This window comes from Erithacus rubecula, assembly GCF_903797595.1.
Source record: "Erithacus rubecula genome assembly, chromosome: 4".
Classification (NCBI taxonomy): Eukaryota; Metazoa; Chordata; class Aves; order Passeriformes; family Muscicapidae; genus Erithacus; species Erithacus rubecula.
In genome coordinates, this window is record NC_136686.1 from 17,604,906 (window position 1) to 17,620,794 (window position 15,889).

General features: G+C 35.2%; 1 protein-coding gene across 2 annotated transcripts in view; it reads right to left on the reverse strand.

Moving 5' to 3' along the window:
* The window catches only part of SLC41A2 (solute carrier family 41 member 2), a 58,379-nt gene that overhangs the window by 9,516 nt on the left and 32,974 nt on the right, over positions 1–15,889 (reverse strand). Inside the window, exon 11 of one of the 2 annotated variants that reach the window (XM_079304825.1) lies at positions 5,301–7,085. The exons of the other annotated variant lie outside the window; for it this stretch is intronic. Within the exon in view, the coding sequence (XP_079160951.1) occupies positions 6,900–7,085 (186 nt within the window). The 3' untranslated portion in view covers positions 5,301–6,899. Of the gene's footprint in view, positions 1–5,300; positions 7,086–15,889 lie in introns of those variants that run through there. 2 annotated transcript variants of the gene reach the window in all.

Genomic DNA, 15,889 nt, shown 5'->3' on the forward strand with positions numbered 1-15,889 from the left:
AATATTCATGATTTTTAAAGAAATTTCCTTCAGTTATATGGAAGGACATAACAACTTGACTAGCTTGAATTATTTTTGCAATGTGTTTTCTAGTTTATAGTGGAAATATTCCTGCTCTGTGTGCAATATGATTTTACATGCTAGATGCAGAATTCTCAAAGCCTCTTTTTTTTTCCTCTTGGAAAAAATTCAAAAATTAAATCCTCAATTTTTAATAAAAAAGCTCTTGAAGTCAGTGGTGCAAAGATTAGAAGGAGGCACCATTGAGTGTAATTCAGGTGAGGAATTAGCTCTGTATAGCTGCAGAAAAGCAGAAACAGCCCTATATTCCTGGTCTGGAAAAGGGATTCCAGATTATTCTGTGGCTTTCAGAGGCTTCCTGCAAACAGGGAGACAGCTGCCCTCAGACCATACAGAAGCGTGCATGGGTCTTGCCTAGTCCACAGTTGCAGAGCTGTCAGCCATACCTTCATAAAAGAAGAATGGAGGGAAAAAATCTTCTTTTCTGTGGGGCAGGAGCTTTCTATATAGGCATGTACAGGACAAAATGGATTACAAATAGATATCCTGATCTAGCAGGAGACTTGACCATGACTGGAAAAAGACAAGATAACTAAAAATGAGCTTTTGCTGAACACCTCAATTCCATAATATGTCAGAAAGATGGGTGCAATGTAGTTAGAGCTGTATGAGAATCAACAAGCAGCAAGGTGAACATTCATTAGTTTTGTCTCATGCCATTGTGAGAGGGTTCCTATGGTAATAGGATATTTTTCTCCTTGTAATGAGTGTTAAAAATGTTAGCTACTCTTAGTGCCAGTCTAAAAGCTATAAAAATTCCAGAGGTATGTGTGCACTCACCAGTGCTTTAATGCCAAGGCTCTACAGTGAAAGCAGAAGAGTTTATTTCTCCTTGAGGGGTGAACTCTGCCACAGCTCATGTCAGTCTCATGCATGGGGGCACATAACCACACATGGGGTCTGACAGAGCTGCATTTCCTGATCTTTGACTCAGTCACCCTACAGTGCTTCCAACAAGTGTTGTTTTTTGTTTTGGTTTGTTTTTTGTTTTGTTTTTTTTTAATGAAGCAGCTTTCTAATGCAGGAATAGAGCAAGGGCCAGCTAGAAGTGAAACCAGGGAATAAGTATGTCTTTTTGGATCTGAATTCACAGCACCTTAGATCTTTCCTTTTGGACAAAAACATGCAGGTTTTTTAAGGTTCCTTTTTTTCCAAAAGCCTCACTGTCTGCTGTTACAGGGGGACCACAGTCCCCAAACATGTGATAGATTTACACACTACCACAGTACTTAGTGGGTTGGGTCTAAAGATGCCTCAATAGCAAAGCATGAAGACAAAATGAATGGAAGAACTGATCAGCCAATCTTCATCTATCAGACAAATCACACAGAGCTTGCTTTTGTCTCCAAATCATCCAAACTTTTGTCCACAAATTGGTACCTGTGCTGATGTCAGTTACCTAAATGTGGTTAAGCTTAAATAGCTCAGTTTGGAAATCCACCAAACTCCAGAGGTACTCATCTGTTTTAAGTGAAAGCTACCCTTCATCTCCCCAGAACCACAATTAATCAGACATGTCTGTTTTCCTATACAGAGAGTAAAAATTGGTTCAGTCTTCAAAACAATTAACATGAAATATGTACCCATATTACTCCAGAATCCTGGATACTATAAGGTAATAAAATAATTAGTGTCAGCACTGAGAAAACAGAAACACAAAGGAGGGAAAAAGGGCTTTGGATGATCACCACAGTGTAAGGATTCATAGGAAAGTAGTGGATTATTGCTTCTCAAGTATAAAACAAGTATTGTTCTTCATAACTTTTGAAATACCATTTAGAATGTCAGATTTTTCAAAATATTATCCTGTATATGGGACACTGCAACAGTTTCCTTAATCTGAACCAGGATGTGACAGTAAACAGAAAAAAAATCTTTTCAAAGACCCTATTAAGAGTAAAACCTAGAATGTAAATCTGGGAACTTAGCATTATTAAATCCTGAGGATCTGTTCAGAAGTCAGTTGATGTCTACCATATAATTGATTCAGGATTTTACATGCACCCAATTTCACTTGCAAAAAGCAGATTTAGAATTATTCAAGGAAAGCACTTCCTTGACCTTTTAAGATGTTACACAACTCTTGAGGAGGAAACAAGCTCCCAAAAGAGCAAGATGAAGAATGCTAAGTAAGGAAGAAGCAGATTTCAAGTATAGTTTGGACTGAGAAATAAAAGCATAAACAGAGGGTGATGAACTAGCCTGTATATTAATCAAACAACTAGCAGAACTTGAAATCAAACCATTTTTTAGCTGCAGAGAAGGTAAAGCCCATCCAGCCCAGCCAATGCTGAATGACTACTGCTCTGGGGTACCCACCTAGAATATGGCAATCTTGTATATTTACTGATTCTTAGCTTTTATAGTTTTGCTAATATTGGATTCCGCAGAGTATTCATGCACAGCATGCATGATGATCAAATTTTCATCAAATTTAACAGAAAGATTTTCCTTTAGGACTATCAGAATGAGGCTTTAATGACAAAATACACCTCTCTCTTAGCTCTTTACCAAACTATAAATACAAAACACTGATTTTTTAACATCAAATATGTATGGGAAAATGATAATCCTAAAGATTACTGAGCAAGACTGACATGATTAGGAATGGATTAGAGAACACAATTAAAACAATGTATAGTATCACAAAAAATCTAGTTGGAAAGAAAAGAAAAATCCTACTAAGAGACTTCACAGCACTTCCAGTCCTTTTGGTACTGTTTGTGAACATTGCCTCACTTTTTTCAAAGAAGATTATAATTCAATTACCATATTCTGTTACCATTTTCTGCACCTCTAAAGAGACTATCTCATTTGCAGTAACAATTTTACCATTACAATAATAGTAAGGAATTTCAAACGCTTCATTTCACAGAGTACTTATACTACTGTTTCCTGACATGTATTCCAAGCTGTTCTTGCACTTAAGAGAGTTTTTGTGATGCTCACAACTGAAGTGAAATAGCAAATACATTAAAGAGATGATAGGCTTTATTTTGCATCCTGATTTTGCAAACTATACTGCATTTGTAAAGCCTTAATCCTCATGCTGTTCTAATCTTTGTATGAGGGAAGTCTAATTTTGTTTGCAAATTGTAAAAAGGAGTGAAATTAATTTGCTGCTCGCCAGTTTCTCATCAACATTCTAAATATTTCACTGAAATCAATATATTAAACATGGCAGTGGGAGATACTTTTGCTAATTTAAACATCACAGATTAAGTCAAGGTGTACAGTAATGCTATAAAAATCAAAATATTGATCTACATATGTTAAAAGAAGAATTCTCCCCTATGTCAAACAGCCTAATGAAGCAGAGGAACAACCTTGGCTATATAATAACCCTAAAAAGAATCTGGAATCATTTGGTAGCTCACTAGAATGACAATTTTCAAAGCATTACACACAGGAAAAGAAAACATCTATGGTATGAAACACTACTGACTCCACATTTTAAAGCTGCACCTGGCTGTACTTTACAAATGAGATTATCCCTTTTCATGCATGCTCACAGAGCCATTGAGATGGTCACAGAGTCCTTCAGAATGGAAAATTACACACATTTCAAATAACCTGCCTGTGCTTCTGCTTACCATAGAGATATTTCTGAAGCAGAGGGGAAAAAAAAGAGCAGGCAAGAAGAATGGCCAAACAAGTTGCTCAGCATCATGTTATAGACACAAACTTGTAAGGCAAACCACCTGCAGCCCCTGGCTGGTCTAGCTCATCAGTAGAATGAAAATGGAACAAGAGGTTCCAGGAGGAGCTTTAGGATGACCCACAACTCAAATGAGGTGAATGAGCTGATCCAAGAAAGAATCAAAGGAAGTGCTCCATGCTGGCTCAAAAGCAGAGATGTGAATCAGCCACAGCCCTAATTAGGCAGATTATAAAGGAAAGCTTGAAAGAATCTTCTGGCAAGTTGAAAGGAGGAAAAGACTTCATGAATTTTAATACCAAGAGTCATCATTTTATCTGCAAGATTATAAAATATGGCTGCTTTGATAACAAGAGACAGTAACATCTCAGGATGTCCCTTTCAATTGTGTGTTTCAAGCAGTACAAAAAGCACACAATTTCTCTCTGACAGAATTTCTGCTAACATTTCTTACCCACACATGCAGTGAAGTAATTCACTATTACTGGGCTGTGTTTAAAAAAATCAAGTAGGTGGAACACTGTGAAGAGGCTGACTTGTCTAAAGTTAAAATTGGTTTAAGGAGTCCAGCTTTTGAGTACTTGAAAAACTCTCGGGTATCCAAGCACTTTTTGTGCCACCTCCTGTATTATCCTCATGGCTGGAACACAAGACATGTAGTAAGAGCTTTTTGCCTTCTTAACACAAGGTAACAGAGTTTGCAAAGCCTCTAAGTTCCTAAAATGCTCCTTTCACACAGGAACCAAACCCCCTTCCACATCATAGGTTATTTATTCCTTTTTCCTTCAGATGTCAAGGTTTTCCCTGTTTTATCAGTGTTGTACTTCTTTCATCACTCAAGCTTCTCTTTAATCAAATATGAGAGCATTCTTTTTTCCCCCTCACTTCCACCCTTCCCTAATCTCTCTCTTTTTACACCTCTTCCCCAAATCCTTTCAACACAAGTCATATTTTTCTTCCCTTCCTGAGAAAGAAGTTTGTCTGTGCCTTTTGATTCTTTTCTCCAAATAACTTCCTTCTGTTTGCTCTTGCCACTCATAATGAATGCTCTGTGAAAGTTTGCACCTTTTCCTTTCCCACAATATGGGTTTTGCTCTCTCAACCATGCAATGGACTTTCCCCTTTTTGAAGAACCAAATTTTCCCATTACACTTTCCCATCACTTATTGTTTCCAAGCCCAGATTGTTTCAGTCAGGCAATATATTTTCCTTTTTCAAATTTTACTTAATTTTACGCATGTAACATTTCTTCCCCATTTTGGTGATCTAAACAGCCACACCAACAGTTTCTTATCTACTGGGAGAATATTTAGGATCATAATCACTAAGTATAATGCCATACTACAACTCCCTCATGCATTGGATAAGCACAGATTGCAAGTATCTCAAGAAATTTTAAAGAATCCTGCAATTCATTCAAAATCACCTTAAAGTCCAGTAACTCTAGTAAATGCTTGAAATATCAGTTGAGTTGATTCAGATGACAGTTCTAACAGAAATATAAAAAAATTGCATCTGTGGCTGTATCAAAAATAAAAAACCACTATTGGAAGACATTGAGTTGCTTCTCATTATTTATTCAATTTTTAACAATTTAATAATATTTCCTGCAATGCTACATACAAGAAACTATTTTAAATAACATTAATACAAACTAAAAAAGGTCAGAGAGCCTGAAGTTAGAAAGATTTCATCTTTCTCTCACATAATAAAAGACATAATACATATGATTCATTCAAACAACTGTATTTTAATAACAGTAAGAAAACACTTAAATAAAAAGGTTTAAATGAGGGAGCTAAAATTCAGGCATCTAAAGCCATGTGTAGGCACTGAATAGCTGGTTTAATTTTCAAAGTTGCAAACACTTTGAAATTCCAAAGAGTTTAAGGTGACCAACACATATAGAAGTCCCATTAACACTTACCCATGTAATCTACTCATCTGAGTAGGTCCATCAAATTAAAAAAGCATTTGTATGCATAAAGCACATGACTAATGCTTACAAGATTAAACCATATGCTGATATATGGATTCAGTTTCCTAATTTAAATCTCAAAATTTAAAACTTTCAATCACAACATTAAAAATACGATTTATTTCATTATGCGTTTATGATGTATGCTAGAGTTTTAAAACATATTCTGAGAGGAACTGGTAGATTTTAAAATAGAGCAATTAGTACCTTTTTTTTCAAAATGGCAACCAGAGTCCTCATGGTCAATGTATTATTTGAAGTATTCAGGTCTACAAATTAAAGAAATCATGGAGAAGCTCTAAATTTTCTTATTGATCATGTTATTTGCACGGCTTGAAAGCAGAGGTTTCTGCTTAGAAACTGATGACATAGCTCTGCAATTTGAGAAGTTTATGTAACTTTTTAAGTGCCTGTAAAAGAAATTTCATCTTTTATACTGCAAGTTCCAAGCAGGGATCAGTATATACAGTTAAATCAACACTAAATACTTCATTAAAATCGGATACTGGCCATCACAACACCATTATTATCAGTTAGTTAAACACCTTTTCAGTTGCTAAATGAACATACACTTTTCAACACAAGGAGTTTTAATCATTCACCCATTATTATTGACCAGGTCAGTGTCCCATTATTATTTGCCTTTACTATTTTTGTTCTAATAAATCCCAACAGCAAAATAATTAGTTTGCTCATTTTAGCACAAAGAAACCAGGCTCAGTCCTCCAGACACTTTTCAAGTGTCTAATTTTGTAAATGCTGATGATCATATTCTTCTACAGAAAATAAAGCCTGTGACAAAATGTGTGAACCATAACAGTCATTATTGGTACAAAGTCTGCAATGCTCAGAGAGCTACAGCACTGAAATTGCAAGGTAAGAACATATCATCAACTCTTTAGGCAACTGAACACTTGATAAAGGATTCATCTGCCCTTCATTGTGTCTACTCAGACATCTTCAGCCACCACCAATTCACCTTGGTTTCAGAATAGAGCTCTCAGGTACTGTAGCTTTTAGTTTTTAGAAGCAAACCAAACTAAAATCATTAAGGCTGTTTTATGTCTGTGTCAACTGGATTCACTTAGACCAAAAGAAACAAACACTTTGAGGGCCCTCAAGAGGAGTGATCGGTCTTGTCAATATTCCAGAAAAAGTCATTGCATCCATTGGAATAATTAATTAGTCACCAACATCACCATCTCTGTCACCTATGAGCCACAGAAAATGAAAACCTATAGCTAATAAGGCAGTTCCAAGCAGATCTCCCAGTGCAGTAAGATAAGGGATAGAAAAACTGTCAGGGTCTTTTCCTTTTTTCCAGAAGTGATGCACCATCCAGTCAGCAATCCACAACAGAGTAAACACCTACACAACATCAAACAAACAAAATCTGTATTATTATCATGTGAGTTACACCAAAAGGAAGCCAACAGTCAACCTTATAGTCTCTGTACTAGACCAAAGTGTCGTATACCTCTGCTTTGGAAAAATATAAGTAATAAATATGAATTAATTTCAGAAAACTAAACTCTTCACAACCAAAGAGATGGACACTTTACTAATTTCTCTCAATTACTTGCATTGCTGGAAGGAATATTCTGAATTTCTGACAGCATTTTTTTACCCAGACTATGCTTGAGAACTCCTGAAAACAGCAAGAGAAGACAAAAAAGTTCTACCAAACACTCAAGGGCACTTCTCACATAACACATCATTCTGTACAAAGACAGCATAAGTAAGGCTTTGAGATAATTCAGAAGCAAATCATGTTGCCCCACATGAATACACTCAATCCAGGCATAATTCCTGTTTGCACTGACCTGAAATTAGATGTGCTATAAAGAATAAAAACTCAAATTAAGAATAGTTTCACCTGGGCTGTGTGAACTGAAAAAAAAAAAAAAGCCTAGAACCTACTTTTATGCCTGAAATATCACCTTCAGCCCCTCTGTAACAAGGTACATCTGCAATATATATTATGAAATTGTCTCTCCAGACTGAATTTGCCCCAAAGTAAAAGATTTAATTCCCAGCTGTGAATGTCTGAACATCTGAGAGGCTTGATCTTCACACCAAAGTTATGCATAATTATTAACCCAATTTTAGAAAAGAATCCTTTTAATGTTGCATAGCTGTATGATAAGGGATTCTGGTTCAGTCAAATCATGTGGTGTGGAATGGCACAAGATGAATGAAGAAAGGACCACTAACTGAGATTCATTTCTTCTTCTAGCTTCTAAGGAGCTGCTTAAGTTGAAATAAATTCTGCATTTTAGGTATTTTTAGCTAATCAGATCTTTAATAAGGGTAAACTTAAGACATGTACTACTGCAATTGATTTTTTAAACTCTAGTATATATATTTAAAACAATATACGCATTTACTACTTTTATCAAAAGTCTAAAAAAGTACAACAATAATATTTTGTCTACTAAGTAATTAATAATTGGCATCAAAATCATGCTTATAAATTTATACACTCATTCATTGAAATATTGATCAGATGGTTGCAAGACCCCCACTATAAGTACAGCAAAATTAATGTCATACAAATAATTGTGTTGAAAAGGTTTCTCAATTAATCCTTGCTTTGCAAAAGTATATGTTAAAATACAAGCCTGAATTTATAATTTAAAAGAGAAAAGAGAAAGGAGGAGTATTTGCTTAATGAAAAATGCATGGATTATTTATATAAATGTATCTTTTGAAAAGGGAACTCTGTAGCCTAAGCTAATTATGCAAGTCCTAGGTGCGCTGACTGGAATCCAAACAAATATATTTAAAACAGATGTTTTCTTTGGAAGACTATCAGATTCCTTGAGTCAGCTCCTTCTTCTTACAGGGACAAAAAGAGGCCTGTTTATAAAGGATCCTGTACATTCCCATCTCCTACAGGATGTGCTCGAAGACGCTGCAGTGCCCCACATCCACAATAGTTATGCATGTTCCATGGGAAGATGAGAGATTCATTCCAAGAAAAATACACACTGCATTTATATAACACAACCAATTAGACATAACATACACAGTCCAATTTAGATGACAGTATTCACTTTTGACTCTAAAAAATCACGACATGAAAACCTTTCAGTGAGCTATATGTTTGCCATCCAGAAATAACTGACTTGGTGTTAAATGGGCAGTTTGGAAACTAAGCATTTGTGAACCTTCCCAGATAATTATTTTTGCTGTATTAATGTATGGGTGCACAACAAATAATGCAAGTTATAACAAGCCTGCGTTCTGTAAGTCAAAAGAAAAATTTATATCAGATTATATTTACTGGTGCTTGTAACAGCATGTGATGGTAATTGGAACTTAGTGCTTACAGACTAAGTTATGAGACTGCAGTGCCAGCCTTCACTTGTTTTGATGAAGGAATAATGCTATCATCCATCATGCATTTGCAAGGCTAGAAACTCACTAATATTTAAGAATTATAGGGCTCAGTCTTTGGAAATAGTTACTATTTTGTTCACAACAGTTTGTAATGCAAGACAGAATCAATGTGACTAAGACCTCAAGAAGATTTTGCTTCTTGTCACTGTTAAGAGAAGACAATCAAAGACATCAATCAATTATTATTTTGGGAAAGAAAAGAAAAAGAAAAGAAAGATAAGAAAAAGGAAAAAAAAAAAAAAAAGCAGCACGCTACTATGAGTTTGCTGAATTTGTGTCTTGAATTCAAAGTGATAAGTGACTCACAAAGATCTAACAGATAAAAAAAAAGTCATAAAAGAGACATTGCAGGATGACACTTCACATTTTGTGAGATTTATTTATTTATAAGTGACAGACACTTCAGTCAGTAAACTGATGCAGATGGCACAGCAGTACAAACACTGTACATTTCTGCCCTGCACTCACTATGAAGAAGAAAGCCTTCCTTCTCCCAACTGAAAACCAGCTGGTTTTGAGGGAAAAAATAAAGGGATGAACATCACAGAAAAGCCTAATAATACAGTAAAAAATTAGCTGTTTAGCATGACCTGCTGTAGAGAATTGCTAAGAAAAGCTTGTCAATACATGCAGCACTGTTCAAGATGAGAGCTGAAATTCTTTAGTATAGAAATTATTTAATGTAGAGAGTTTTCTGCAAAAAAAGCAGATGAGTAGTAGAATTATGAAACAAAGCTCTAGGAATTATTCCAGACTGAAGGATGAAATAATTGCAGGGCTTAAGAAAGGGAAAAAATAACTACATATCTATCTGTATAAAAAGATCTGGCTAAGAAAAGGGAAACACTCAAAAGTCACTGATCAAGAACAAAAAAAAAAAGGCCCCAGAGAAAGGACTGCAAAACTACAAGCAGAATTCCAGATGTTTCAATAGTTTAAAAGGAAAATCATGCTATATTATTATCATTATTACAGAGAAAAAATCACAATCAAAGGAGACAAAATGAAACTAAAGGCACGATCAGACAGACTGCATTTCTAAAAATCACCCTTCAGTCTCACTGTCAAAAAGTCCTCAGAAGCAGCAGAATACAGCAGTAAGAGTAGGAGGGAGGGGAAAAGGTTGAAAATCTTAATGATGAAGAATCTAAAAATAAGGAATATAAGTACTCATATTATTTAGTACAACAAAGGATGGAAATTGAGAGTAATTCTCGATATTGAATTTTCTGACTCAAATTATGAATTTCAGATGGGAAGTAAAACATGAATACTTAAATATGAATGAGCTTTACTATTTTAAAAGTTCAAATCTTATGACTGCAAGGTTAGAAATGGGAACATTACACACTACAAAGCAGGGTTTTTTCCACTGCTATTTTGCACAAAGCTTACTTTCTTCCTTTAAAGACTTCTAGATACAATAAGGAAAAGGTGAAGGAAATTATTTTTATTATCTATTTAAATTATTTATTTTTATAAATAAATATAAGTAATTATTTTATTATTAGTTAAGTTATTAATTTTAATCTTTTGCATGTAGTACATCTTCATTTTATCACGGAAATAATTTCTTATGATTCCTAAAATGGGAAAGACTGAAACTCTATTATTTAAAATAAAAATGCATGATTCCTTCCAAACATTCTTAATGCTATCTATATAGCATTCTTATAGCTTCCTATAGCCAAGTTATTAAGTTGCAGGATACTATAGTATTTTATTGTTTCTTTCATCTAGCATGTCCATAGGTCATCAGTGGATGCATTTCAAATTCACAGTGATAAAAGTATAATATTCAAATGAAGAATATTTGTAAAGCAAAATAGAATTGCTCACTACAATATTAATTTATACATTAGTTGCTGTGATAAGTGAATTCCAACACCAAGCTGGAAAATTAAACTGTTAAACTGACTGTTGCTAGTACTGATGATTCCACCTTAAATTTTTTCAATCTGAAGGTGCTTTACAAAATAGTTGCATTTTATTACTTTAGACAGGAAACACATAAATAAACTGAGGTAACCTCTTTTCAAATGCATTTTAAGTCTCCTTAACTTGCAGAATTATACTGATTCAAAATTTATCCATAACTTCGCTATGTAAAGATCTTGCAATTAGTGGACAAGAGCTCTTACCAATCTATGAAATTCAAAGGTAAGATTATTTGTTTATTTTTTAAATTAGGATTTAAAAATCCCATTTAAGAATCTCTAAAGACTACTGTGTTCTGAATCTGTCTTTCTCTCCAGAATTATGATTTAGGTCTTCTAGTGGCTTTGACCCTTCATTAAGTTAATTTTCAAATTATACATTACATGTCTCCAATTTTAAATGGCTTTTGTTGAAGTAGTAACTGTAAAGTGCTTGTAACAGATCTACACTGAACTCGTTGAGTTTCCATTGTCTACAGACAGAAATCTGTAACCAGTGAACTCCCAGAGTAGGGACACTTTTCAAAAGACATTTTTCTGCATTGTTTTCTCTGGTTGCATATCTGATGTGCATCATGTCCAGAGGGGCCAAATCACTGTTTCCTCCAAACAAAAAGAGATTTCCTTCAATGTCTGGCTGCAAGGAAACCACTGAACAGCAAGTTTTTTCTTGCTGCTGTTGTTTGTGTTGCAGCTAAGGTGGTATCAGCTCCCCTAAGGTATCCAAGTACCCAGACAGCACAGCATACATTGATGTCAGACTAAGACCTCTTTCAAGTAAAAAGGAGAATGCCTCTTTAACTGAAGTTGTTTCTGAGTCAATTTCATTACATTGATGTAATTTTGTGGGAATCAACTCTTTTTTTTTTTTTTTTTTTTTTAAGAATCAAGTTTTTCAGATTGTCATCTTGATTTCTTTGTAGCTTTACCAGACACCCTGGTTTGAGCAAAACAGTCCTAATTTCAGGCTGTTTCTCAGCTATCTGCTAGGATGTGTAACCCAGAGCAGTAAGTGCTCTGGCATGCTCAGCCTCAAGTAGCTGTAGCACAACTCAGTGTGCCATGGTACATACACAAGCACTTGGAGCTCAGCCTTCTGGCTGATAATGATGAATCCCTGCTGTGACAGGGTAGGAGTTGGGCTTCTCCCCCACACAGGGAGGGAGCTGTTGGTACCCAGGGTCAGACCCCAGTGAGTCTGGCAAGTCTGCTTGTCATGCTGCAATGAGAAAGCACTGAACATACAGAACTGTTCAGCTTTGGGCTTGACTTTCCATATTTCCTTGGAATATAGTCTCTTTAGCAGTTGTACACTCCATCTTTCGGAAATGACCTTTCCTATTAGCAAAAGCAGTATTTCCAATGCATCAATATTTTGTCTATAAACACAACCTTCCTTTTTCCTCTGTAATGTACAGTATATCCCACGAGTTATGTTTCCACATTAAAGAGGCCCATACCATCATTAGAATCCTCACACTGCTGAGAAATCCAAGACATTTTTGATGTGAGCAGGAAGTTGTTATGAGCACCGCTGAATTCTTGGTTTTCTATTGCCCCAAAGAGCCCTGAAGCACTGCAAAAGTGACCTCACAGCTGTGCATATCCTGACCTTCATTGGGAAAGAAGACTTTTAGAATTACTTATTTGCTTGGTAATAGCTCTGGGAATCTCCTATTGTTTATTTATTCCCCAAGACTTTAACATAACTGTGTGCTCAGATTTGGTCAGTAGGTGTGAAAATTCCTCAGAGGACACTTCACTGGCTCAGGGAGAACATGCAGAACAGAGGCTGCCTTTGAGTGCCCCAAGCCAAGTGCCAGGACTGACAGCTTGGCAATTCCAGCACTGCTCTCCTTCTGCTGCAGCCTGACAAGACAGGGGATGAAACTCTGCCTGGTGCACAGCCTCATACAGGAATAAAATACTTGTGCCTTTGTGAGGAATAAGAGGAGGACTGTTTCCCAGTTAACAAACTTTGCTGGTTAAATGCCATGTTGTAGCAGCACGCATGTTTGTGGTTGTTTTTGTAAGATTTTCAAGGAAAGAGTATTCCTCTAAAGCAGAATCCACTCACCAAATCCAAAACACACTTAAAGGCATTGTGCTGGGTTTGATAAGGAACATTGGCTTCACACAGTGCATTGTGTGAAGCACCCAACATAAATCCCCATAGCATTGTTTTATTGTATTTTCCTCTGGTGCTGCCATTTGTAAACACAGAACAGGCTCTTCACTATAGAGCTAATTCAGACCTTTCAAACTTCAGCCTAAAAGTTTTACCTGAATGCAGATTAATATAAATAATTGTGCAGGTTTCCCTCCTTTATAGAAAAATGTGAAATTCCAGCCCCTCCAAAAATAAAGTACAGCCTTGGATGTCACTACAATCAATTATAAATTTATAAATTTAATCTATGAACATTTCAAGAATGTATAATTTTTTAAAGGATAGAGATGGCTGTACTATTAAGGATAGGAAAATAAAAATGCAATTAAATAAAATGTATTCTGGTTTTTCTTAAGCCTGGAAACCCAGAACTGTTTTGTCCACAGAGAATCAAAAAGAATGCAAATCATAGCTGTGGCTACTCATATTACTGAAAATATCTTAATGTAATGACCTTTAGAAAAAAACCTACACGTTCAGTGAAACTGTAATTTGTTTTATTACACTGCATATTTTTAGTCAATAAAAACTGAATTATACTATTGATAATATATCATGGCATATTAATTATTTAGTTCCCATAAATAGCTTATTCAAATGACAAGCTGTGGAGAAAATATCGAAGATTATCTCAGAACAGGTAGGAAGAACAGATGAAAGAAGCTGGAATGCCTGGATGGTGAAAAAACAACAATCAAACAATGAAAGTATCAGATTTGGATGAAAATGAAAATTCTCTGACTGGAACTTCAGTAATACTATGTAGAGCTTTCAATGCAAATAAATTCCATTTTTATCACTTTGGGATGAATAGTGAAGTTTATAGACAATTTGAAAAAGTCTTGTTAAAATATAAGATAGAATTCATTTAAATGTTACATTTTTACTGTAGAAATAATATTGGATAGCATAAATAATCAATATCTTTCCATTGACATTTTCTTGATTTTTTTCCCATTTACTCCAACATTCCATTTGGAGTTCTGCATTTGCCATTTCTCTAACCCTTTCCTCTCCATTTTAAATAAACAGAGCTGGACAGTCAGAAATAATAAACAGAATCAAAGTTCAATTAACAATCTATTGCAGTCCACTGTAAAATATGTCATTAAATAATTTGACACCTTACAATAGCCACTTGAATTTTAAAGACAGAAGATTCATTTAATTTCCGCTGTTATTTTTTTAGCATTGGGGGTTTTTTGACATAATGAGGAAAAACCTACATAGGCAATAGGTATTTTGCCATAATAATTTTCAGCAACTCTTTCTGCCCTCCAGCTCAACACAAGGTAGGAATGGCAAAGGGCAAAGCAGTGACATCAAACCTCAGGACTGACTATAATTAACTCCCACCTTTGGGAATCATTGTATTCTGATAAATTACCATCTAACACCTCAAATATAAAATATCCATCTTGCAAGCAGAATTGTAATTTTTGACATCCATTTTAATGTGTCTTCCATGTAAAATGAAAATAAATACAAAGTCCAGTATATTATAAAAAAGGCTTAAAACACAGATCTCTCACTGCTCAAAGGACTTTCAATGCATTTGGTTTTTTGTTAATTGAAATAATAATACTCAGCTGTAAGGTTTTTCAGTTTTACAGAAGAACTGGAAAAGCTCTCACTGAGAGGGCAAAAATATAGAGTTCAGAGAAAGTAAGATCAGAAGCTGTTAGGTAATGCCAGAAGAAACGGCAGCTTGAAAACTGTTTTTTGCTATTTTCAGATGCATAGATGATGCCACTGAAAAAGGGGAAAGGAATGAGTACAAGTATTTAAGTGCTCTCCTTGAGAAAAGAGAAAATTAAAAGCATGAAACTGCAGTATGGAAGTACTTCAGACCAACAGGTAAATAAAATGTGTTGAATATTTAAGGACTAAAGCAAGTGTCACCTTTCTGAAAATGAAATCTGTTCTAATTAGAGGTATGCAACACTACAATAATCACTACTAGAAAAATGCCAGAATAATGCAAATGGGAAAAGGAATCTATTAAATATTTTCAGGTCTTAAAAACTAAGGTGTTTCAAATTGTAAATATGTCAAGATCCATGAGAACTATAGTTTGCAATACTGGTAGTCAGTTTCCAAGTAAATACATCTCAAAACACCTTTTATGACTAAAGACAGAAGATAAAGAAGAAAAAACAACCCATAAAAGGGAGCAGGGAAAAAGAAGAAAAAATCTGTATGTCTCCTTTATTGGTGAAAAATTGAGAAAATCAGGTGTGGCCATTGTAATAGAGATACATTACTAAAATCTGAATACTCCAATCAGATCCTGAATTAATGAAAATGCAACTTTACACCTGTATACATGCTGCTGCTGGGACTGAATTACTATGTAATTTGAAAGTCCTGCCATATGGCCATAACTAGGTTTTTGGGTGAAAATCTGAAATTTCTGCATTTCTCAAGTCTTGCTGCTGAAGAAAAAGTGTCCCAAAACATGCTGTCACTGCAGTTCTGTGAGCAGGAGAACTGGATTTATGAATTCTGGTTGATTCCCATGGGAAATCTTGAAGTTTAATACTGACAGAAATCACACTGCAGCCTTACATTACCAGGGGCTCTTGCCCCAGTCCAGACAGAACCAATAAAGTAAAAGAATAGCATCATTTCCTCAGGAAAACACATTATTATAAAACAAGGGA